At 39.7% G+C, this 21897-nt stretch overlaps 2 protein-coding genes across 4 annotated transcripts in view; one reads left to right on the top strand and one right to left on the bottom strand.

The window, feature by feature from the left end:
• LOC139760298 (F-box only protein 30-like) overlaps positions 1-8672 on the top strand; it is an 80649-nt gene extending 71977 nt beyond the window's left edge. The window contains exon 15 of the transcript XR_011715305.1: positions 8565-8672. The gene's annotated coding sequence lies outside the window, so the exon portion shown is untranslated. The remainder of the gene's footprint in view (positions 1-8564) is intronic.
• LOC139760297 (uncharacterized) overlaps positions 1-21897 on the bottom strand; it is a 48199-nt gene that overhangs the window by 2865 nt on the left and 23437 nt on the right. For all 3 annotated transcript variants that reach the window (XM_071683273.1, XM_071683274.1, XM_071683272.1), the window contains exons 2-3: positions 4689-7450; positions 4360-4458 (exon numbers count right to left, since the gene is read on the bottom strand). In XM_071683273.1, the coding sequence (XP_071539374.1) occupies positions 4360-4458; positions 4689-7427 (2838 nt within the window). In that variant the 5' untranslated portion in view covers positions 7428-7450. The remainder of the gene's footprint in view (positions 1-4359; positions 4459-4688; positions 7451-21897) is intronic.

Below are 21897 nucleotides of genomic sequence, written 5' to 3'. Positions count from 1 at the left end.
TAGACATCAGTTAAAAGGACTAAGATTACAGGAAAATTTTCTTTGGTTATCTTTTTGTATGAATGTTTAGTAATGGTTTGTCATGTTTACAAGTTTGTCATGTTTACAATTTGTTGTATATTTTCAAACTTATCATTGGCTCTGTCTTCATTACCTTATTCCTCTACTCCTCATGTTTTCCCTTCATAAGCTTACCTCATCTCCGCAGATGTTGAGATATGCATTTAAAACAGTACAATTTTTTGTGGTTTAAGAAGGTGGTTGCTCATGTGTTTAGGAAACCAACATGCAGAATTCTTTGGTAAATTTACTGAATATGGCAGCTGGAATTCTCTCTCTAAAGTGAGTAGCAATGCATTTCTAGCAGAACAAAAAGAAAAAACTATGTACAGCTCTTCACAAAATGCATAGGTTCAAATCCTGGTTGTGGCAGTCAGTCCATAGTCAGACTAACCCAGCTGTTCATCCACCTGTATGGGTTGGTCGATAATATGGGTACCTAGCTGAAGCTAAGGTATATATACATGATTAGCATTAATGAGATGTCTTTGTTTAGGGCCTCAGTTGCCTATACCATCTCAGCTAATGTAAAAAATATTTATATATGATAGTGAGTTTCACATCCAGTTATTTCTCCATCCAACATTTTTAATCAACCCAACAAAAGTAGGGAGGGCTTTGAATTCAAGTCCTGAATATAAGTCTCTAAATAAACATGGAAAACAAAATTTGATCAACTCAACATGAGGATTTCCATAACCAGCAGTGATCTCTAAAAGGGATAATGGGATCAAAATGAAGGGATAATAGTGTCACTATTTTCTAAAACAACATCTGTATTTGATGCACAAAGCAAACGTTTTTCATGTTAACATAGTTTTATAGGTAACAGGTTCAATAAACTAATTTACCACTACAAAAATGAATGAGAATAGTATCCAATTAGATAGCTAGCAAATAAATCCATATACAACTAAATTCTTTTTTGTATTTGCAGTAGTAGTACATGTTCAGAACTACAGTTACCATCCATGAAACATTTAGGGAACAAAATAATCATACAAGGAAGAGCTCTCCTCAAATGAGCCCCATTGGACATAGTTTTATTTATGTGATTATTTCCTTTGTATAAACATCGATGTTTCGATAATTGCAATCACTTCTGTGGGAAAAATTGATCAAAATAGAAATTAAGTGGCACAGGGAAAGGAAACCATTGCCAGTCTAAAAACTGGTAACTCCTTAACATGATGAAATGATTGAATTTATCATGGTATGTGGCTCATTGTTACTACCAATATGAACACCAACTCGGCTGCTAATAGTTGATGTCCAAACCCACCTCATGTAAGAAGGCTGTACACTATTGTATAGTGAAATTTACATCACATCAGTACAAATACTCCTTCAGATTCATTCAGCTAAACTGGAGACAACCACCACTATCCATGCACTTATAAGAAATCTTACCAAAAGTGATTAGAATCATTCAAAATTATTTGATTAATGGACTGGTGACTCAAGGATACCAATATGCAGTTGGCACCCTTTCTTGTCCCAAGTCAGCTGTGAGGCCCTAATAGAAATTCCTCAAGTGCAGTATCTTATAACTGTAAGTAGACAGTCATACTAACATAATTATGTACAAAGATTTATTACTGTGCAATCAGAATACTTATGTAAGTATAATGCAGTGATCATCTATTTATACTTGCTGTAAGGGCAAGAGTAGTGACAGCTAATAGATCCAGAGAGGAAAATGAGATTTCCTTTAGAAAATAACAAGGCTGGCCTCTCCATACATTGTATTGGGAGCTTTAGGGCAGAGTAGTCATCTGCCTAAGCTAGCCATAAAAGGAGATAAACTGGTTCATTTCAGAATGATCTGATCTGATCTGTGGACACAAAATAAAATCTGAAATGGGCAAATCCCCAGGTGTTTCACAGATGAAACTTACTGGCTGAAGACTTGAGTACTCTTTGGTTAACAACACACCTAACTGTGATGTATCAGGAGCCTTAAGCTCTGTCAAGTGCAGTATTTCTAAAGAGGGCCTTTTCACTCATTGCCTTTTATTTACTTACTTCTCTGCTCTGAAATCCCCCTCTATGAAAAGTGGTGATTTCGATGATGTGTTTGTTGAGCAAGTGGAAGCAAGTTCAAGCTTTTATTCATACATTTGGGTTGGTGGTTGGTTATTGGGTGGTTTGGGTAGGAGAGGTCTAATGCCATTGTAAGGAACCGGTTGCTGAACATACTCAAGTACAGTTGTCTAAAAAGTATTTATTTGTTTGTGTGGATTTTGTTCTGAATGAACTGTTTTATGCAGTTCATAGCTTTGTTATGTTTGCTTTTGACCAGGTGATTGTGGAGTGGATGAAGTGTTCATTAAGGATATTAAGGTATTCTTTACCTTGTTTGGAACTGGTGAGGAAGTTTTATTTGTGTATAGCTTTTAGGATAATGTTTGTGTTGTGGAAAATGAATGTTGTGAGTGTCATATGTGACACCTAGTATAGGTGAAGTTCTGTTGATTGATTGTAAGTGACTGACCATTCATGATTATGGAAGACTGCAGGATGGATTAAAGTCTGTCTGGAGCAGAGAGAGTAATGCTGGATTTCTATGGGGATGTTTTTAGTGAGCCAGTGTTCATTTTGTGTGACATAATGTTGCCAGTCTGTTGTTGCTTGAATAGTCTCATAATGGTGTAGTCATCTACATCTGAGAGAACTTTCACGATATTGTCGAAGGAGGTCATGTAGGGGGAGAGTGAAGAGGTTTGGAAAAAGAACTTCCCTCAAGGGACCTCATTACAGAGCTTAAGGATTTGGGAGGTGATGCCTTTGTGTGTAACTCTAACAACCAGCTATGAAGCTGTCTAACCATCTTTTTTCTATGTAATTTTAGTGTGTGTGAGGATGAGTTGGGGCCGTGTCCAATGCTTTGCTGATATTTTATTACCACAAGAACTGTGTAGAAGGGGGAGTTTGGTAGGTTGAAGATATCCAAGATATGTTTTCTGTGAGGACAATATGCAGTGTAGTAGTGGAATGATTGGGTCTAAAGCCATCATGTGAGGGTGAGAGTGGAAACCTATTCTTGATTCTGCTGTGGATCAGTTTCTAAAAGGAGTCTGGATACTGATGATAGTAGTGATACAGAGCAATATGAGGAAAAGGAGTTTGGGGGGCTTCGAGGATTTCAGGGTGGGTATTATGTTGGCAAGTTTCCCAATGTTTGGAATTTTGATTTGTAGCCAGGGGTGGTTGAAGATATCTGTAAGTACTAAGATATCAACTAGAACTAAGTGATTTATTTAGAGGTTTGATATGATGTCAGGGCTAGCTGCATGGGAAGTCTTCAAGGTTTTAATTGCATTTCGAATATCACTGAGAATGAAGGGTGGGTAAGCAGTTGTTTTGTTAGGATTTTTGAGTTTTTTCATGAATGTCCTGTTTAGGGGTGTAGTTAGTTTGTGACTTATTTTTGAGTAGTGTTTCGTGAGTATATTTGAATATTTTTGGGGAGAAGGAATGTTGTTCGTTTAAATTTCATTTTCTGCCTATTCAATATGGACCCATATTTCAATGTATCATGTTTTCCCTAACATTAAAAAACTTTCACTTATTTGGACTTATTACTCTTATGGTTTGCTTAGACTGTAACATCTAGCACATTTCTTATGAATTCCTTGTCATATTTCTGTATAGAAATCTAAATATCTCAGCTTACACATACATAATATATATATTCACAAAGTTAATCCCAAATTACCCCCATCAAAACAAATGAATGAATAGATATTCAGATAAAAGTAATGTATTGATAACACAAGTTTCAATAGGATAAGGCATTATTGGCTTTAAATGAAATTAATTGTTAGTTGTACATAATCTTGCTTGTTGAACATTGTTAGGTTGTTGTAAGCATAAGCCATGAAAAGAATGCAGAGTTTGAATTTCAAAACTAGTTCTCAAAAAAAGTCAATCCATCAAAACCTTTAAAGGAAATGATTACTTTATTAGTCTGTGTGTAAAAACTTTACCAAATGCATAGCAAATTATGCACAGTTTTCAAAAAGGATTGTATATGCCCCATTTTCCTCTGAGCTGGAAACAGCCTAAAGGGTCCTTCTAGACTATATATACATATTTAACGAATTCAGTTATTTTTTTTAGAAAATCTGGAAAGCAGTGTACAGTATTAGGAAACAAATGGTAAAGCACCTTATAGTTCTGTCCTGTAAGGAAGTATTTGTTATTAGTGAAATTAAGGTGCCAAATGAATGACTGTGATTATGATTTTTATACAAGGTTCAGTAATATATATTTTCTAAGGTTACATTGTGAGCCTACCATATAATGAAGTTCTCTCTGGCGGTTATGACTTGAGGAACCCTTGCTGTTGGTGAATATGGGTGTTGCATATATTGGCTCATCTCCATGTCTTGATCCCTAAAAGAGAAGTATGGGATTAAAAAATGAAAACATTAATCATTTGACATTCATGTTTACTGCATCTGAAACTGGAAAGAGGAAAATAATGATAATATCTGAAGGCATGTAAGGGTAATGACCCTTTTGTGAACCAGTGCCTCTTTAAAACAGGAAAATAAGATATGGAAAACCTTAAGGTTGTCTGAGGATGTGCATTAGTTTATGAAGTTATTGACTTAAGTTCTTACCTTGTAGAGGGTTTCGTCACTCATGCTGCGTTTTTTGTAGAGATCTGTCATATCTGGAGAGGGTGTGTCCACAGAGCAGTAACCCAGTGACAATGGTTGTTCATTTTGTAATGATGGTGAGGATGTTCGTAAATTGTGGGTAGAATGAGATGTTCCTGTAACAGATGGGGCTAAAGTTTTTAAATCTTCATAATTACTTAGATCTGGAGAGAAGCATTTAGATTGGAGTCTTCTCCTCAAGTTTAGTGATTCAGAGGAGCTATGCTCATGCTCACTAAATTCCTGAGTGTTACTGTTTGAATCCCAAGCATTTTGACAGCTGTGAATATCTTCATGTTGATTTCTTTGGTTATATGTGAAACAGCTTTTGTCAGCCTGAATTTTTGATGAGGTATTAGTATTGCTGGAACTCATGCCTGAATCACTGATAGCATTACCCTCCATTTCAGGATAAGGGGGAGGAACAGGTGGTGGTTTCTTTGGCCTTCTCAGACTGTAGCGGATGTGTGCTTGTCGCTGAAATTCAGAGGTTATGGCTGCTTCCTCATCTTTCTCAGTACTAGAAAGAGGGTCAACCACTGATGCCCGCTTTGCTTTACTGAGAATGTGGGCAGGTTTAGGAGCAATGGATGGCTTTGAAATGTCTTTATTTGTTAAGTCACTTTTACTACGCACTGGAGGCTTTGCAATAAATTTTTTAGAGTTCTTCTTCTTTACAGGAACAGCATAGATAGGCTGAGCATGAGGTGCTTTAGACTGAGAGTTTTCATGTGAATCTCCAGATTCCTTCTCACCTTGTTCTTCATCACTTTGAGATGCTTTAACATTTCTGTAAATGTCATAGGCAAAAGTTCTTGGAGGTTTCCTTGGAGGTGGACCAACAGGTAAACATTCAGTATCTGACTTTACAGTACTTTCCATCGTAGTATCTTTTCTGCTTTCATCATCAAGACATGCAATGGATTCTGATACTTCCGTGCAATTTGTCTCGCACTGTTGCCCCTTTGTTAACACTCTAGCTTCTTTGTTGCTTTCCAAATGTATGGACTGCAACTCACTCTTAAAATTTTTTTTTTTATCCTCACATGCCCTTTCTCTTTGTTCATTTGGAGTTCTACAAAGTGCACTATGGCCTCTAGGTGGCCTTTTGCTTAATATTGGGGAACTAACTTGATTGATCGTTACTGGGGAATTATCTCTCGACTTTTCTAATGACTGGGATGATGTAAGTGATTCAGAAGACTTGCACAAATCTGGAGATTCTCTGTACCTGTTTTTAATGACATTTGGAGACATTTTATGTTCCACATGATTTTCAGTCATGCTCAAGGAACATAGCTCTTCCTCTGAAGTGCACTTTTTGACACCTGGTGTTTCATTTTCTGTTTTACTGAGTGCAATTGGGGACATTGAAGAATGGTCTGGTGGTGATGGTGCTTTCCCTTTCTTCCTTGGTGGCAAACCAGCACCAGAAGACCGGCGCCTTGGAGGCCGTTCTGGAGGAACTGCAAGTGTGCCTTCACTGCATGGTGAGGAGAAACTTTCATTACTGTTTGAAGTCGCTGTTCCTGACTTCTTTAGTGCAACATCTGCAACAGCTTTTGCAATTGCTACTGTAGTTACAGCTGCTCCTGATATATGTGAAGTATTTTGCAAGTTAGATCCCTTATCTTTCACTTGCTTATGTTCGTCTGCCTTCATGAATCTGGTGTTTGCCTCTAGTTTTGCCTTCAAATTATCCGCTCTGTTAGCTTTATCTGCTGATGGAAGAGAAGGGCCAGTTTGCCTTTCCTTTGAAACAGAATTGACTGCTTTCACTTTCTTGTTTTTCAATTCCTTTTCAGTTTTTGAAGAAAAACTCAACTTTCTAAGCACTTTCGGTTTTTCTTTATTTTTCATATTTTTTACAACATTTGCCACTATCTTCTGTTTGCCTTCAAATGATGAATTACTTTTAGAATCTTGATTGTTGTATAAGTTATCGTTTCCTTTCTGTTTCCTTTTTGGGGTAAGCCAGTCTGTGTTCAACACATTCTCCTTCTGCTTTGTAACACTTTCATTAGGACTGTTTTTCTCAACACTAGAGTCTCTTTTGATAATGAAATTTCCATGTGATCGCGAACGAATGTGTCCAAATAATCTACCTCTTTTCCCTTGAGAATCAGCTACAGTCTCCTCTCCTGCCTCTTTAGTAAACTTCTTACTCTCAGAATTAAGTCCTGTGTCAACTGACTTGAATATTGGTATTCTTTTGACAACACTGGGCCTCAGCTCTGCACCACAACTATCTAATTTCTCCCCAGCACTTTTATTCAGTAAACCATGTGAATATGCATCATGGGTTTGTACTCCTGTATGTTCTCTTCTTTCTCTGATACTGTCAATTGAATATTTCCTGGCAGTAGGTGTTCTAGTATTTTTTGAACTAGATTGTAGAGGAGATAAAATTCCGTGCATAAATGATCCACTGATATAAGTTTCTTGTCCTGAAATAATGTTACCCCTACCTAGATGTTTCTGGTCTTGCTCACTTGCCTCTGTGAGATATGCCAACTTTCCTTGAGCCTTTTTCCCTTCTTCAGAGCTTGAACTGTCCTTGTTGATTACTGATGATGCCCTTGTTCTAACTGGAGATGTGTTGATTTTCTGTGCAGGTGAAGATGCAACTGGACTTTCCTCATGTAGTTGTTCAAATCTCCCTCTCATAGCTTGGACACTTACACGAGCCTCCACCTCCATCTTGCTGATCCAAACTGCTCTACCTGTAACAAATAAGAGTGTATGTGTTGTATGCTGATGTGAAGGATGCAACGGTGATTATTTGATAAGGCAATATACATAAGGGAAGAATGTACAGTATGGAGGTATCAATTCATAAGTTTAAGAGGTATATGTGCAAGGTATGGTGGCAATACCCTTTGGTTTAATTTGAAAGGTCAGGGAGAATACAGTAAGCAATGACGAGGGACAACTTATGAAAGAATGTGCGAATAGTATGAAAGAAAGAAAGAATTAATCACGAAAATGCTGGAAAAGCATATGTACTGCACTATGTTGATATGAAAAGAGTAACTTCGAACAGGTTCCTCACCCTACACCTGTTCCACGATCTACTATAACTTCATAAATCACAGTTCCTCTGTTCTTCTGTAATGCATTATTCCAGTAGATTCATACATCTCATAAGTAAGTACAGGTTCTTACTTCTCTGTAGCTACTACTCATTCTTTCTTCTCTTTAATAATTCCTTAAATATCTCCTGGTGTAGTCGAGGTCCTTCCGTTTCCCCTCTGTAGTGAACTGGACAAATTATTACACACCCAACGTGAATTCCTGACCATCGACACGACTACTTTTTAGCTCTGCAGGCTCTCACTATTCATTCATTACTTTTGCCGTCTTAGGGTCCTCCAACAATCTTATCCGGCTAGACCCGTCCAGTCACTATCCCTCATCGAAAAGTCAAACTCTGGCACTGTAGAAGATCTCTGTAGTCACCCCTGAACAGCTTTTAAGATGATTGTCCTTGGACGAAACTCGTGATACTTTGCTAGCCAGGATTCCCTCAGCTGTACTGACTGTCCTAGGTTGGAATGGAGTGTTAAATCCCTTCTACTGAATCTTTATTGCCGTAAATACTGAGCATAACAGACCATGAAACTTTACCCCTCAGTGAAAAATATGCAAGTCTGTGCTAATTGGGATGGTTAAGAGTAACAATGCAATCATGATTTACATCTTCGCGAGATAGGTACCAAAGTATCATGTCAGTCATAATCAGGACCATTGTATTTATAAAGCGTATGCACTAAAATTCTAAAAGCAAAAAAACAAAGTGACGCTAAAACTAAAATACTTCATGGACATTTTCCACAGGCTGAGTTGAGGTGACGGGTGAACCTTCACGGAGATCCGTAATATATATGTGCGCCGGGGCTCTACATAGTTCAACTTTTCATTAAAATAAGAAAAAAAAACAAAAGGTAAGAGAAATGTTTTCTTGTCTATAGTTAGGTGTTTTCAGTAAGAATTACTATTGTGTTTTTGCGTTAAAGTTGGCATTTTTTCATGTGAATAATGAATAATCTGTGACTTGGCCCACGGAAGTTTCAGCACCCGATAAAGAAAAAGTCACATCTTGACATAATAAGTAGCATACATAGTCACCTTTAGTAATGAGGACTCTAAAAACAGTCAAGTCCGTAATGTAGTACAGTATAATATCATTTAAGAGAAATGAGACAAAGTACAGTTTCTTTTACACTTAACCACAGTGCAGCTTAAGTTGTTGATATCCAGTCGAAGAATATGTCACGTAAGGCTTTAATGAAAAGCTTTATCTGAATGGGTTAATTAAACGTTCATAGAAACTACATTAATCGCCAACAATCCTTCCCTCCCCCCCTCCCAAAAAACAAAAGTCCCAAGAAACCTGAAGCCTGGCCAGCCATAGCTATTAAAGGTAGGAAGTGTCCAAGAAACCCTCAAAATAGTATCTTTAAGATATGTTTGGGAGCAAGGGAACAAAGGAGTATTTTTGAAGAGAGAAGGTCCTCGACGAGACTGCACAGGTGACTTTTTGCTAGCGGTGTAACGTAAAATCAAACATAATATCGACAGGTCTGTTGCACGAGTTAGCTCGGGCAACGACCCCAGAGGAAATGGATGCCCAGGCCGTCATTGCCGCTGGCTAGCAGGGTACCATTTGAAATAATCCCAATACTAACGCTCTGAAAAAAAGAAAAACTTAAATGTAGGGTCATGAAAAGTGGTGAAACCCGAGAAACTGATGTACATGATGAAATCACTTTCTTGTGAATGTTAAGTAAAAGTTTCCCTTAAAACGCTCTCATGGAAACCCTTAAATCAGTCAACAAATACGTTCCTTATATTAATTTATCAGACCCCAATTGAAACTGATCAGTTTATGCCAAATCTGGTGTCGTGAAACGAGTTCTAGACTTAGGTAGGTGCGTGTGTGGATGGAGCTGGTGTGTGGCAACACTGTAGGCGAGGGTCAACAATAAAGACGACGCTCACGGGGAGGGAGGTAGACAGCTACGGTACCTGTGTAATGGTGCGGTTAAACTTAACCATGACTGACATTATTCAACTGGCCGCGTTCGGGTCCCAAGCTCTATACACCACTTAAGTTCTTCTACACCAGACCTGTTTATTGTCAGTTTACTTGCAGTGGGTACGCCCTTTCCCGCTCCACGACTAGAGGTATTCAGTGCAGTCGTCCTCAACACAACGGGCATCGCATAGTCCATACTATTATACATGCATGCTATTTTCGTATAGGACTTTGTATCAATTTGCCGTGGCACATAGCCCACCAATAATGAGGCCCATATTTTCCTCAAATACACATACTGTGCTCCTGATGGCATCATGAATGTGCTCTTAAGATGTCATGTATTTCAGTTTGTTTGAATATGAATAACCAACTTATTATCATTTATTATAATATAAATTATCGGTCAGTAGATATCAGTCTTGTCATCCCACATTTTCGTGACTCATGGTCATAGGTTTCAGTACCATTCCAATATCGTAAGGGGAAGAGCACCCAGTTACATTACAAGGCAGGATATTGGACAGCTGCTGTGTAACAGAGCCAACACAAATGTAGATGTGTTTATTCCTCCCTACTTACGGCATGTTCTTCGGAGCCTCTTATAACAAAATCACACTGCCTTATTTATATCTATGCTTTTCCCATTTTGGGATTTGACGTTACAGGAGTTGTACGGGTACAGAACGTGACGTTAGGGACCAATATTTCCTCGTCTCATGGCAGCCTGTATATGAGAAAGACGGTATGTAGACACAAACGCCAGGTGAAATGACGCTTCCACACTGGCACGTGCGTCATGCAGTGTACAAACAATATACACTATCTGTATTTTCATTTTTAAAGCGTTATGGCTCAGAAAGTTATCCGCGGCGTCACTAATGAATATGACCCGGTGAACTTGGCCATCACAGACGAGCATGGAGAGCGGGCGCCGCGCAATAGGCTATAAATGTGAAAGGTCAGCCAAGCTCACCACGGGGGCCCAGCTACAATGAAAGCTTTGACACCGTTAACTTTAGGAAAACGTTTTGTGAAAAAAATGTTTTCTCATGAGTCCTAATATCGAGTACCTTGTGCTTTTAAACCGTTGACAAATTTATGTAAAGCATGGGAAATACAAACAATGCAAACCCTCTTAAAACCATACTGGATGCATAATTTAGTGCATCATGTGAACCAGGAACTGCATGCTTTTATACAGTTATTATTCATAGAGTATACTTATGTTGTTAGATGTATGTGATCATTTGTTTGTGCGTACAAGAAGAAAGTTGTACATTCAAGCCGTGTTTCTTACAATGTCCAGTTTTCCCATTATTAGCTACTTCATTTGGTTTGTTCCGTTACTCCGCTGTTCCACTGATGAAGTATTTTCTCACTTCTTTCTGACGAGGTCAATTTCGTATCAAGTGATGACCCTGCATGTTTCAGAGGAATGTTCATCAACTTCGCTGAGGAATTTCCAGTTAGATTCATGTACGCTTCCTTTTCCGACCTGGGTATCTTCAGTTACTTATTTTTTTTTTTTTGAGGTTTAGATTCCCTGCTCTCAGTACAAAAAGGATTCTCGAGTGATTTTTAATGCATCCGCTCGAGGAGTGACCATACTGGCGATACTCACACACATTTGTGTCAACCGCATATTGAGTTTTTGTGGATATGTTCTTGGATTTGAAGGCAGTTTTGACAATAACCAGTGATACATTTATTAACAACCCTCATATATTGTTTGCTCGGACTAGGCTAGATTCTGCCAACCCGTAAGCAGCTCTTCGTTCGACATTTTTGCTTGTTGCCAGAGGAGAGCAATGGCCTCGCTCTTGTCACTTCAACTCATCCTCATCACTTTGTATTTACTTGGATTTCGTTTCTTTACCCATGTATCAGACCAGTAATGAAGCCTGTCTTTTATGTGTTTGTGCAATTTCATATTTAGTACCAACTTGTACCTATGGTAAGTTTATAGTCACAGGTGATTCATTCTTGATTTTGAATGTTTTCCTGTAGATGCAAGTTTGCCCGTACTGAATGCACTTACTTTAACATTTAATCTTTCCCAGCTGTTCCCTGTTCTGCTGTTTTGAAAATACTTTCTAAAACGCCGAAACTATTTATTAGTTCCTTGATAAGCTTACGAAAAACTTTTCTTTATCGGGTCCTAGTGGAGCATATGAATGTAGCACTCACCCACTTTAGATTTTTGTCTCCGATTAACATCGCTGAATCCTTGCAAACATACGAAAGTAGTTATAAAATTAAACATTTCCATCCTGAATGGGTTGGTCCAGTCTTTAATCTTCGGTCATAAACCTTTGCTCACACCTGTTACCACCTTATGCCTTCAGACTGAGCTGGATTAAGGTTTAGTGGGTTCCTACACCCCATATATATATATATATATATATATATATATATATATATATATATATATATATATATATTCGTATGAGTCCACGGGGAAAATGAAACACGATAAGTTCCCAAGTGTACTTTCGTGTAATAAACCAGGATCCCTTTGAGGGGCTCCTATGGAAAGGACTGGATTGAGAAGCTTCTCGAAGAGGTGTTTCGTCTATTGACGATGACCACACATACGAGAAATCCTGTAACGCTCGTAAGGATAAACTTGTATAAAAAGATATACCGATCTACTGAGAGTAAATAGAGAAGCCATGCCAGATTATATAACGAACTCTCATATGTCGTCCGCGAACACACGTGTTGGTATTACCCAGCCGACCTTAGAAATAAAAACTAAGCCGGGCAAGCGCAGTCGGACGACACAGTGCCAGTAGAATTCGGTCTTACTTTGGGTCGAACCACAATTAGCCGCCATTACTATATGGTCAAGTAAAACCACTAAGTTTTTTAGGGGCACCGACAAACATCTGTCAAGGAATGGTTACGGTGCGTAACCCCTTGCCTATTTAGACCGCAAGCAAGACGCACACTAACTATGACAAGTGAATAATTACAACTGAATATGTAATCTGAGCGTCAAGGTCCAAAACACACACACACACACACATGGTCGCTGACCCTGATTCAAGCACAGGCCTGGCCGGGGTTCGAATCCTGGGCGCAGCAGTTGGCCGACAGTCAATCCCAGCTGTTTATTTCATTCCTTAGGACCAGTCGACAACTGGAATACCTGAATTAGGCTGGTGTTACAGTTTGTATGTTACGGGGAGAGAGTATAACACTCCCGTCGGTCCGTCTCATAATCTGTGCAAATCCGTTTCTTTACTTTTTGTGTACACACACACACACACACACACACACACACACACACACACGAATCGACAGCTGGGGGAAGGTGGGAGGAATAAGTAAGTATTCAATGACCATGACGCACTAATATGGGTGATGAACTTGTGATTTCCTGCTCACGTAATGAATTTGCTGAGCATCACTGTTTGCTAGCACGGTGAGATCAACACTCTGCAGTCGGCAAGAAAACAAAGACGCCCACAATATTACCTTTTTTTTTTATTATTATTCATTCATCCATAAACATAATTCTGATTACTGTTACTCTTCACATCCTCCTCAAAGGAGGGAGGAAGATTTTGTTTTTGATGTGCTGATAGTGTTCCACCTTACCTGCCTGAACCAGGAGTATGTTCATTTGTCATCTGTTTTACTACATGTGGTTTAAGAATGCACACCGATGATAAAAATCAGGTCTTATTCTCAGGTCAACACCAGTATGATGATCCGACTTAGGTAGGTCGCCAAGGAGTTTTAAAGCGCCTCCTCTCCAGACTATTACGTCAAGTGTTGGGCTACGTCGAAGTTTCACGACAGAGACTTTGGTATAACTAGGCTACGTCGAAGTTTACCGTCAGAGACTTGATGCAACTTTTTGGTCTGTGCTACTTCCAACTTGATTTTTTGTTCTTTATATTTTAGGATTCATTACCTTTCTGGTCTCACAGGAATCATTTGCGATTCTCACGTCATCGGGTTCACTGTTAATTTACCGCTTTCGTATAGTTTACTGTCTCATTCGAATCTGTCCGCTTAGTCTTACGATGTCTTCCGTATTTTCTCTTCTTAATTATTTTAGGTGGATGTTCGACTTTTCTCTCCTCTTTTTCGCCACTTGTTTCTGTGATCATCTTTAGTGTCTTAAGTGGCCTTGCTTTCTCTTTTGTTTTCCCTTCAGAGTCATCGCCAAGAACGAGGGCGTTCTTATTAAAACACATTATACTGACACTCAGAGACTGCACAGCCAATGTAAATATCTTTTTACCCGTGCTATTTAGCGCATAAATTTGCATGTTCCTCTTGCCTTTCGGAATAGAATGACTTTAATAAATACACAGTGAGAATCAGCAGCATTTAGATCGAATAAACACCGTATATTTCTTCTTATCTCCCAAATATTCTCGTTCGTTACTGAACACATAAAGGCATGAATTATTCCAGTCATAACGCCTTTAGGGAGTGTAAGAGGACGTGTGTGTGTGTGTGTGTGTGTGTGTGTGTGTGTGTGTAGCCAGGCTGGTGGGGGCGGTGTATAGTGAGCTCTGCACAAGGGCTGGCTGGCTGCTGGCTTGGTTGGGCGTGGCCCGCACACATCTGCCGTTGGTAAAACTCGCGCGTCACGCAATTTATTCATGAAAAGCAGTCTCTCTCTCTCTCTCTCTCTCTCTCTCTGAAAATAGTGTTCCTTAAGACTCGTCAATAAAGTAATTCACGAGAAAAAAATTCAAGTGTATCACTCATTGATACCAAGGTAACATTCAAACTAAGTGTTATATCTGGACACGTGTAACCGAATGAAATACAATTTATCAATTTTTGTATCAAAATCAGTTTTTGATTTTTATTTTACTCCATCAGAATCACGCTGCCTGCAGCAGCGGTTTTGTTAGCTAGGTGATACCGTATGATAACTGTTTAAGTAAAAGGGAAGTAATTTTAAATTGAGTAGTTCCATAAAATTAACGTTATTCGAAAGCAAACAATGGCGAACTAACAAGTTTTGTACCGAACCTTGTACTAAAAAAAAATTCTATGGCTTCTCTGTAGTCTATTTTGTCTTGAAACTTTATGACATCCATTCCTTGACCAAATATGGTAGTGATCTTAGAAGTTATTATTTAATTGTTATTTGTTACACCGAAGAATTGCCTATAGAACCTTTACTGTAAAGAGGTACACACAAATTATACAGTAAAGCTGTGCCTCATAAATAATACAGCAAAGAACTTCATTGCAAGTTTTACATTGAAAAAATACTTGAAACTGTAGAGATATGCCTGCACAAGTAATGCACTACAGTAAAGAACTGGCAATACATATTACACACGTTATACCGTTAGAACACTTGATAAGAGAGGAGATTCGTAGAGAAGTATTGTGACAGGAGTGGCTCAGACGCCCTCTCGAGCAATATCATAAATACCATAACAATGGCAGCGGGACGGTGCCTCAGCACAATACGTCAGTGTCGCAAGGCCCCGCGTTACGAGCGGGTGTTCCCAAAATATTCTGAGCGTCGGGAAGTCTGCTGTGCCTTCCTAGGGTCACAAACTAACGATAATCTACCACGCTTCACTATAAAGCTGAACTTATTCAACTCCCTGTCCTTATTTTATCTGCTGAGGTCGTACAGGCTTACAGTATTCACGAGGTGTGGGGGAAGATTAAGGAAGGATTAGTAACAAAATAGTTGAAGCGTGACTTCCGTTGGTGCGGGGAGGTTGAAGGCTGCCTGGGGTCCGACCGGCCTTACCTTTCACTGCCTCGTAACAACCACTCACTTCCTCCAACCCGGGTTAACAGTGAGGTAATTTGAGTGGTTAACACAGTTTCGTATGCGGCATTACATGACAAAATAATCGAGTTCTTTAGATTCTCTCTTTTTTTTTTCTTTTCTTTGAGTATTTCTGTAGTTATGTAGAATGATAATGTTAGATCTAAATATTTATACATTTTGGAGTTTCACAGCTCGGGGTCTTGTATAGGGAGGTGGGAATCCATGCTAGCAGTCTTCAGCCCTAAAGGCACGACGGTTCGTGCGAGCCTTGAGCATGGCGGTACGACACGACCCTTAGGCAAGATTGCGGCTTGCCTAAAAGCTGTACCGTCCGTCGTGCACGTAAGTCTACTGCCCGGAAGTTAGTTAGTGTGATAAGATGATAAGGTTAGCTGATGTGACGCATGTAGAATGACTGCCATGTCGAAAGTTCATACTAGCCGCATTCACCTCGGGAGAGACAATCGTGGCGCCCCGGAAAAGGTGATAAGAAAAAATGACAACTGATTTTTCACAGATAGGCGTCTTATGCACCCGTAACAAGCGCTATAACAGTTACTTAAAAGCAGACTATAAATTCTAATGTTATTAGACTCCTATTGTTGAGTGATTTTACTTCCCCGAGTGCGTTGCGCTTGCATTTCGCGCTGAGATCGTCACCCCCCACACACGGGTTGGTCGGTGTATGTTGTTAAGCCGTTAACGTCGAGTTATAATCGCTAATCGAATAATCTTGAACACCTTCCTCAGGTGTGCAAGATAATTTTGGACCATTCACACTGTCGGTGCATACATGGCTCTTGCTCCAGCACCAGAAGTTCTCAAAATCCACGTTTTACGAAGTTTATCGATTGATTTATCCAGTGAACTCTTTTTATACGTACGTAGGTACTTTCCTGCCGTGATTCGTTATAGCAGTGAAGTTTTATGCGATAAGGTTTGAAAGATAAGATATTCATAGGCTTAAAGATTAACAATATCTCAGAGCGTGCATTAATTAATAGATCGCAGTTTGATATACGGGGTAAAACTAAAGTGAGTGCCTTTCAGATGCAAAAACAGCAGAAATACAACGTAGCTTAAATCTGACGTTTTCAGAATTCCTCACACGTTTAACTGATGTTATACATTGTACCGATTAATTTCGAAGCTGCTACGTGGCTGATTTAAAGGGAAATCTGGAAAGCCTTGTATTGTCTGTGAATCCTAATACTTTACCTTTGAAAAGCAATTTCCTCTAGATATGATACGGAATTCCATTACAAAGTTGTATTACACAGTCTCAGTTACCCAGTAACACATAGTTCGTGTTAACTAGTTTGTTTAAAAAGGTACACGAATCGTAGTGGATTCTGAGTAAAACGGTTGTGTTCTAAAAAGAAAATTAAGGTTATTTCTGCGACTAAGTGACAGGAAAGAGCCGAGAATTGGTGCCCGCGAGATGAAGTAACCCGTAGGCAGGTGGATGAGCGGGTGCAACAGTAATGGGCAGAGTTAGCACACACTGACTGCCATGCGGGCGTTGACAGCAGTACTCTCTCTCTCTCTCTCTCCTGTTATTTATCTATCAAATAATAATATTCCTCTCAGGCAGATTCCCACATACAGTTCTTAGTAACTAATATATATATATATATATATATATATATATATATATATATATATATATATATATATATATAGATAGATAGATATAGATAGATAGTCAAAGGTAAATTCATAAGTTTTGAGGGTACAGTGAGTGATTCCGCTCGTAATTCGAGTAAAATCTATCTCTGGAACAGTTTAACGTAATGTTTGCATAAACTAGAAAGCAGCTGTGAAATCAGAGAGGATGAAACAATCATCGCGCGGGCTGCAACGTCCCCTAATCTTGACCGTCCCGGGTGACAGTTTAACAGAACAAAAGGAAAAGAATGAAACCAATTGTATTTCAGGTGTTTTAAGACCTGACACGTGAGAGTAAGCTTCGTGCCTTATCATATACACACGGAGGAAATTGATTGCTGCAAGGGGTAGAAACATCTGGACATTAATAAATATAGCGTCACATATTGTAATAATTAGAACAAATTATAATCCGATTCACAGACTTGGGTTAATGTGCACCTAAGATGAAACACCTCTTAACTAGTACCATGTTGCATCCACCATGTCATAAGGCTTATATATATATATATTTTTGTTTCTCTGGACCATTATGTAATATAACAGGCCTGGGTCATCTGTCTTTTCATTTCGAACAGTGATGTAGTAAAGCAGGTCGAGATGTAATTTTTGAAAAACTGGTAACCCAAAATAGTTACAGAGGTAATCGCGCGGTTCATGCCTCCGCGGGGAAATTCCAGCGTGGGTCAGGAGCGCTGGGGGAGGAGGACCGGCACCCACCCGGCAGTCCAAACCGGCCGAGACCGGCGTCACCCGTTCTGCCCACACCCGAAGAGCGAAAGTTGTTAGAAAGTGCACCCACCCCCTTATGGTGCACTTCTCTTTTCCAGTTGATGTCATTGTGTCTCTGGAAATTGTTGTCCCTCTGTGAAAACTAGCAATTTCACTTACATTATGCTTTATATTATTCAATAATCCCTATTTATTAGGACTGACGAAGGTTTAGATGTGTGATGACGCAGTCTGCCTATGTTTATCGTACGACTTTCGGGTAGTCATAATTTGTAACGTAAAACTTGTTGAAGGGTAACTTGCTGTTGCTTGCACTGGTCTTCACTCATGGATATGTTAAAACATAGATAGATACCGCGTCTTTATTGAACGTGACCTTCAGTTTGATTGACGTCATTTGTCATGGGCTTTCTCCTTAAGGAACGGGCGAGCAAGACGAAAGTAAAATTCATATGCAGAGGAGCAAATCCGTGTTCTCTCGACTCAGTGGGCGGCATAACAGAGTAACTCCTCAGAATTAGAGGGATAAATGAATTCACTTTATGCAGTTCAGTATACTACATGATTTTTTTTTCTTTTTTAAGGGATCACCGTCAGTGGCAGATGGAGAATGCTATATGACGACGTTGAAGCAAGACAGCTAAGCCTAACCTTACATGAAACATCATGAGAACGTCTATAGTCGAGTGAGTATTTAGAAAAAATTATTTAAAACTATTTTCCGTTTAGTAACTAGATAAAGTAGCTAAGTTTTTATGCTAGAGTTGACTTACTTGACAGGCACTGACATAGACCACAAACATTTTACATAAGTAAACGAAAGTATCATATAGACAAATTCCCTGTCAGAGAATGTTTATTGTGCTCACGAGGTCAACATATATCAGGCAAAGGTTTGTTTGCAATACAAGAATCGGCCCAGGTTAATGACCTCTGCATAACGACGAATAAATTATGGTTCCGCAACTTGGCATTGGGTTGCCCGTCTCGCAGCCAAATGATAGTCGGAGCGAAGGGGAGGAAATTAAGAGCTGTGAGAAAGCAAGTTCGGCAAGGTTAATCCACCAGGTGTTTATCTGACGAGATCAATATTTACACGTCGGGAAGCTGGCAGAGCTGCTGACATGGCCAGTGACAGGCCTGGCCAACTGCGCCACGGAAACTAAAGGTGCCTGCCGGATAATGAAGTATTCTCAGGTTGGTTCCTATTCAGGCGAGAATAAGTAAATTGCCCAAGTGGTCGCAAATTATAGATGCCGTAAATATGCGCAGGTTCTAGGATAACTCTCAGAGTCAGGGTGTGTCCTCTGTCTACACAATAAATGTCGTACTAACTCTATTAGTAAAGAGAATCTTAGACCGCTTCTGAATCTTTTATGAAAGAAAAGCGCCAGAGATACCAGGAAAAATGCCAGAGATATCTCTTCGTTGTGGGAGAAGCGTGTCTTAGCCTAGCCTAGAGTTCACTCACACTTTTGAGAAGTTTAAGTAAGTTATTTATCACTCCAATATTGTCTGTTAAATCTAATTCTGGTATTCTTTATTATACGAGTAACGTACATCGTCGATGGCCGTAAAACCCAACAACATACGTATTTCAAGGTAAATTTTGTCGCTACTTCCGCTTGAAAGGTGCTTGTTCAAGCTTTTGGGACCGTTAGAGCTGTTTATTGAAAGGCGTTGATGCGCCACTTAGAGCTTTAGTGGTGTCTGTTGATCAAATGCTGATGTCTTGTCTGTTAAACTTGCAGTTTGATATATATATGTTTTACACGGTCTCTCTTCTATTTCTTTTTTTTTTTGGGGGCTTCTTCTGATTCACAAAATCAGTCATCATCAGTGTGTATTCTTAAAGGTGTAGTTACGGCAGTGTACACTTCTTTGACATCAGATACCTAACACAGTTCAAGGTCAACAGGATAATGTCGCGAAACTTGACCCAGGAAAGAAAAAAAAAAAAACGTAAACAGTGGAGTACAATATGATTATAAATACACTAACGAAATTACTTATACGCTAGGTTAAGAGACGGGGGGGGGGGGCAACACAAATGTCAAGCTCTCTCCCAGCACCACACAAATAATAATCACGTAAACGGACTTATGTGGTGCAATGGTTAGCGTCGTTGATTGTGATTCACGCACGGGTCTGTCTGGGTTCGAGTCCTGGGATGCGGCAGTTGGCCCACAGTCATCTCCATTTGTTCATCCTCCCGTCCAGGCTGGTCGATTAATGGGTGCCTGGCTTCGGCTGGATATATATATATATATATATATATATATATATATATATATATATATATATATATATATATACAAGGTGAATATATAAAGGTTAAGAAACCGGATGACATGAGTGTAAACCTCTCTCTCCTTGACACAAATATTAACGACACACTGATGGTTATCGAGAGGGTTAAGAACTGACAGCGCAGTGAGCCAACACTAAATTGGCAGTGAAGTTCCCATCCCTTACCTTAGTCGCTGTGGTTCACATATACACGCGCTCCATTTTAATTAGATTTTTTATTTAATTATTCATAAATTCATTCATGAGTTTGAATGCGATGCGTGCTGTCCCTAGCCCTACCTAGTGGCAGTTTCTCATAGGTAAAGAAAGTTTTAGGGGTGGGGCCCAGTGAGTGTTGAACTCTTTTCCCCTTTACCACATTATCACCTCAAACAACACTGTAACCCTCACTGTACCAACAGACACCACGGAGTATTATACAAGCACCTTCAGCATCAGAGCAATTCGTGGCCGAGCCAACTCAGACCACTTTACGCTGCCGAGAGCACGACCTCGCCAGGGTTACCTGGGGGAGTGGGGAGAGGGAGAGAGAGAGAGAGAGCGGTTGGGCAGGAGGCTGATAAAGGTAAGGGGGGATGGTGGGGGGGGGGGGGGGCACAGACGCCCACTAAAAATGCCGGACGCGCACCATCCTTGCTGCCGGGTCCCGTGCCGTCTGTTGTGTCTGGCGAAAACCTTTTTTAACATATCTGACGTTAGCTGGAGAAACCAGCCCCCACGACTTTCTCCCTTGCGAGTGTTTTTCGCTGTTTGGGTGCCGTCCAGTTTCCATGCGTTACCTACGTTGAAAGCGGCTGTCTCTCTTGACTTCCATCTAGAGCATATATATAGTGCTGGTACTCTCTGCTGAGACATTCACGCCAGCTGTCTCATCCAACTATCTTTCAAGTTCCCAATTGAAGATTCTGTTTGTTTCCCAGCTCGGACCGCCTGTATGTTTTTCTCTTTCTATATAAATGCTGTGTCTTATTCCTTTGAGTCTGCAATATCTTTATGCTTCTGTACTTTCTGTCTCTGTGTTGCTCGGTATTTACACCACTAAAGCTTCATTTACGGAGCCATAAAGATTTTCCGTCTAAAAATCTAGTAAACAAATACGCTGCGCATTATCATGCATCAGTCACCATTCCTCAGAGAAAGTTGTCTCCCTTGTACGTATGTCAGGCCGTGTACGGCTTGTTACTCGCCATGCATCTCAGAATATTGCATACGAACCATTAAAGAAAAAACAAATACGTCAAATGAAACCAGTGTACATTGTGTGGCTACTTGGTAAAGAGATAAATGCACTCTTCCTCACTCATTTTTGGGTACCTTCAACAGTTTTTGAATGCAGCTGATATGGTAATTCCCTTAAAACTTTTTCAAACTGTGATGTGTGATGGGAGGGATGTTTTATCATGAGACATAGTTTTAAACTATGTCCTTTCTAGGTAACCTAGCTTAGTATTTCGTACGAAGTTAGCGATTAGGGAAGGATGTAGGTTCAGGAAAGCTAAGGGAGGGATGAAATTTAAAAAAAAAAAGTGTCATACATCCTGACATTACTGAGGAATAGTGTCAGGTGGGGTTAGGGTTAATGGATTTGGTTAGGGTGGGTGGTGTCATGACAGGACACAACCCTCCCCCCAACACTGGGAAGGGGGGGTTAT

This window comes from Panulirus ornatus, chromosome 36 (assembly GCF_036320965.1).
Source record: "Panulirus ornatus isolate Po-2019 chromosome 36, ASM3632096v1, whole genome shotgun sequence".
Taxonomy (NCBI): Eukaryota; Metazoa; Arthropoda; class Malacostraca; order Decapoda; family Palinuridae; genus Panulirus; species Panulirus ornatus.
The sequence above is the reverse complement of the archived record's forward strand: the minus strand, read 5'-3'. Positions and strand labels throughout refer to the sequence as shown.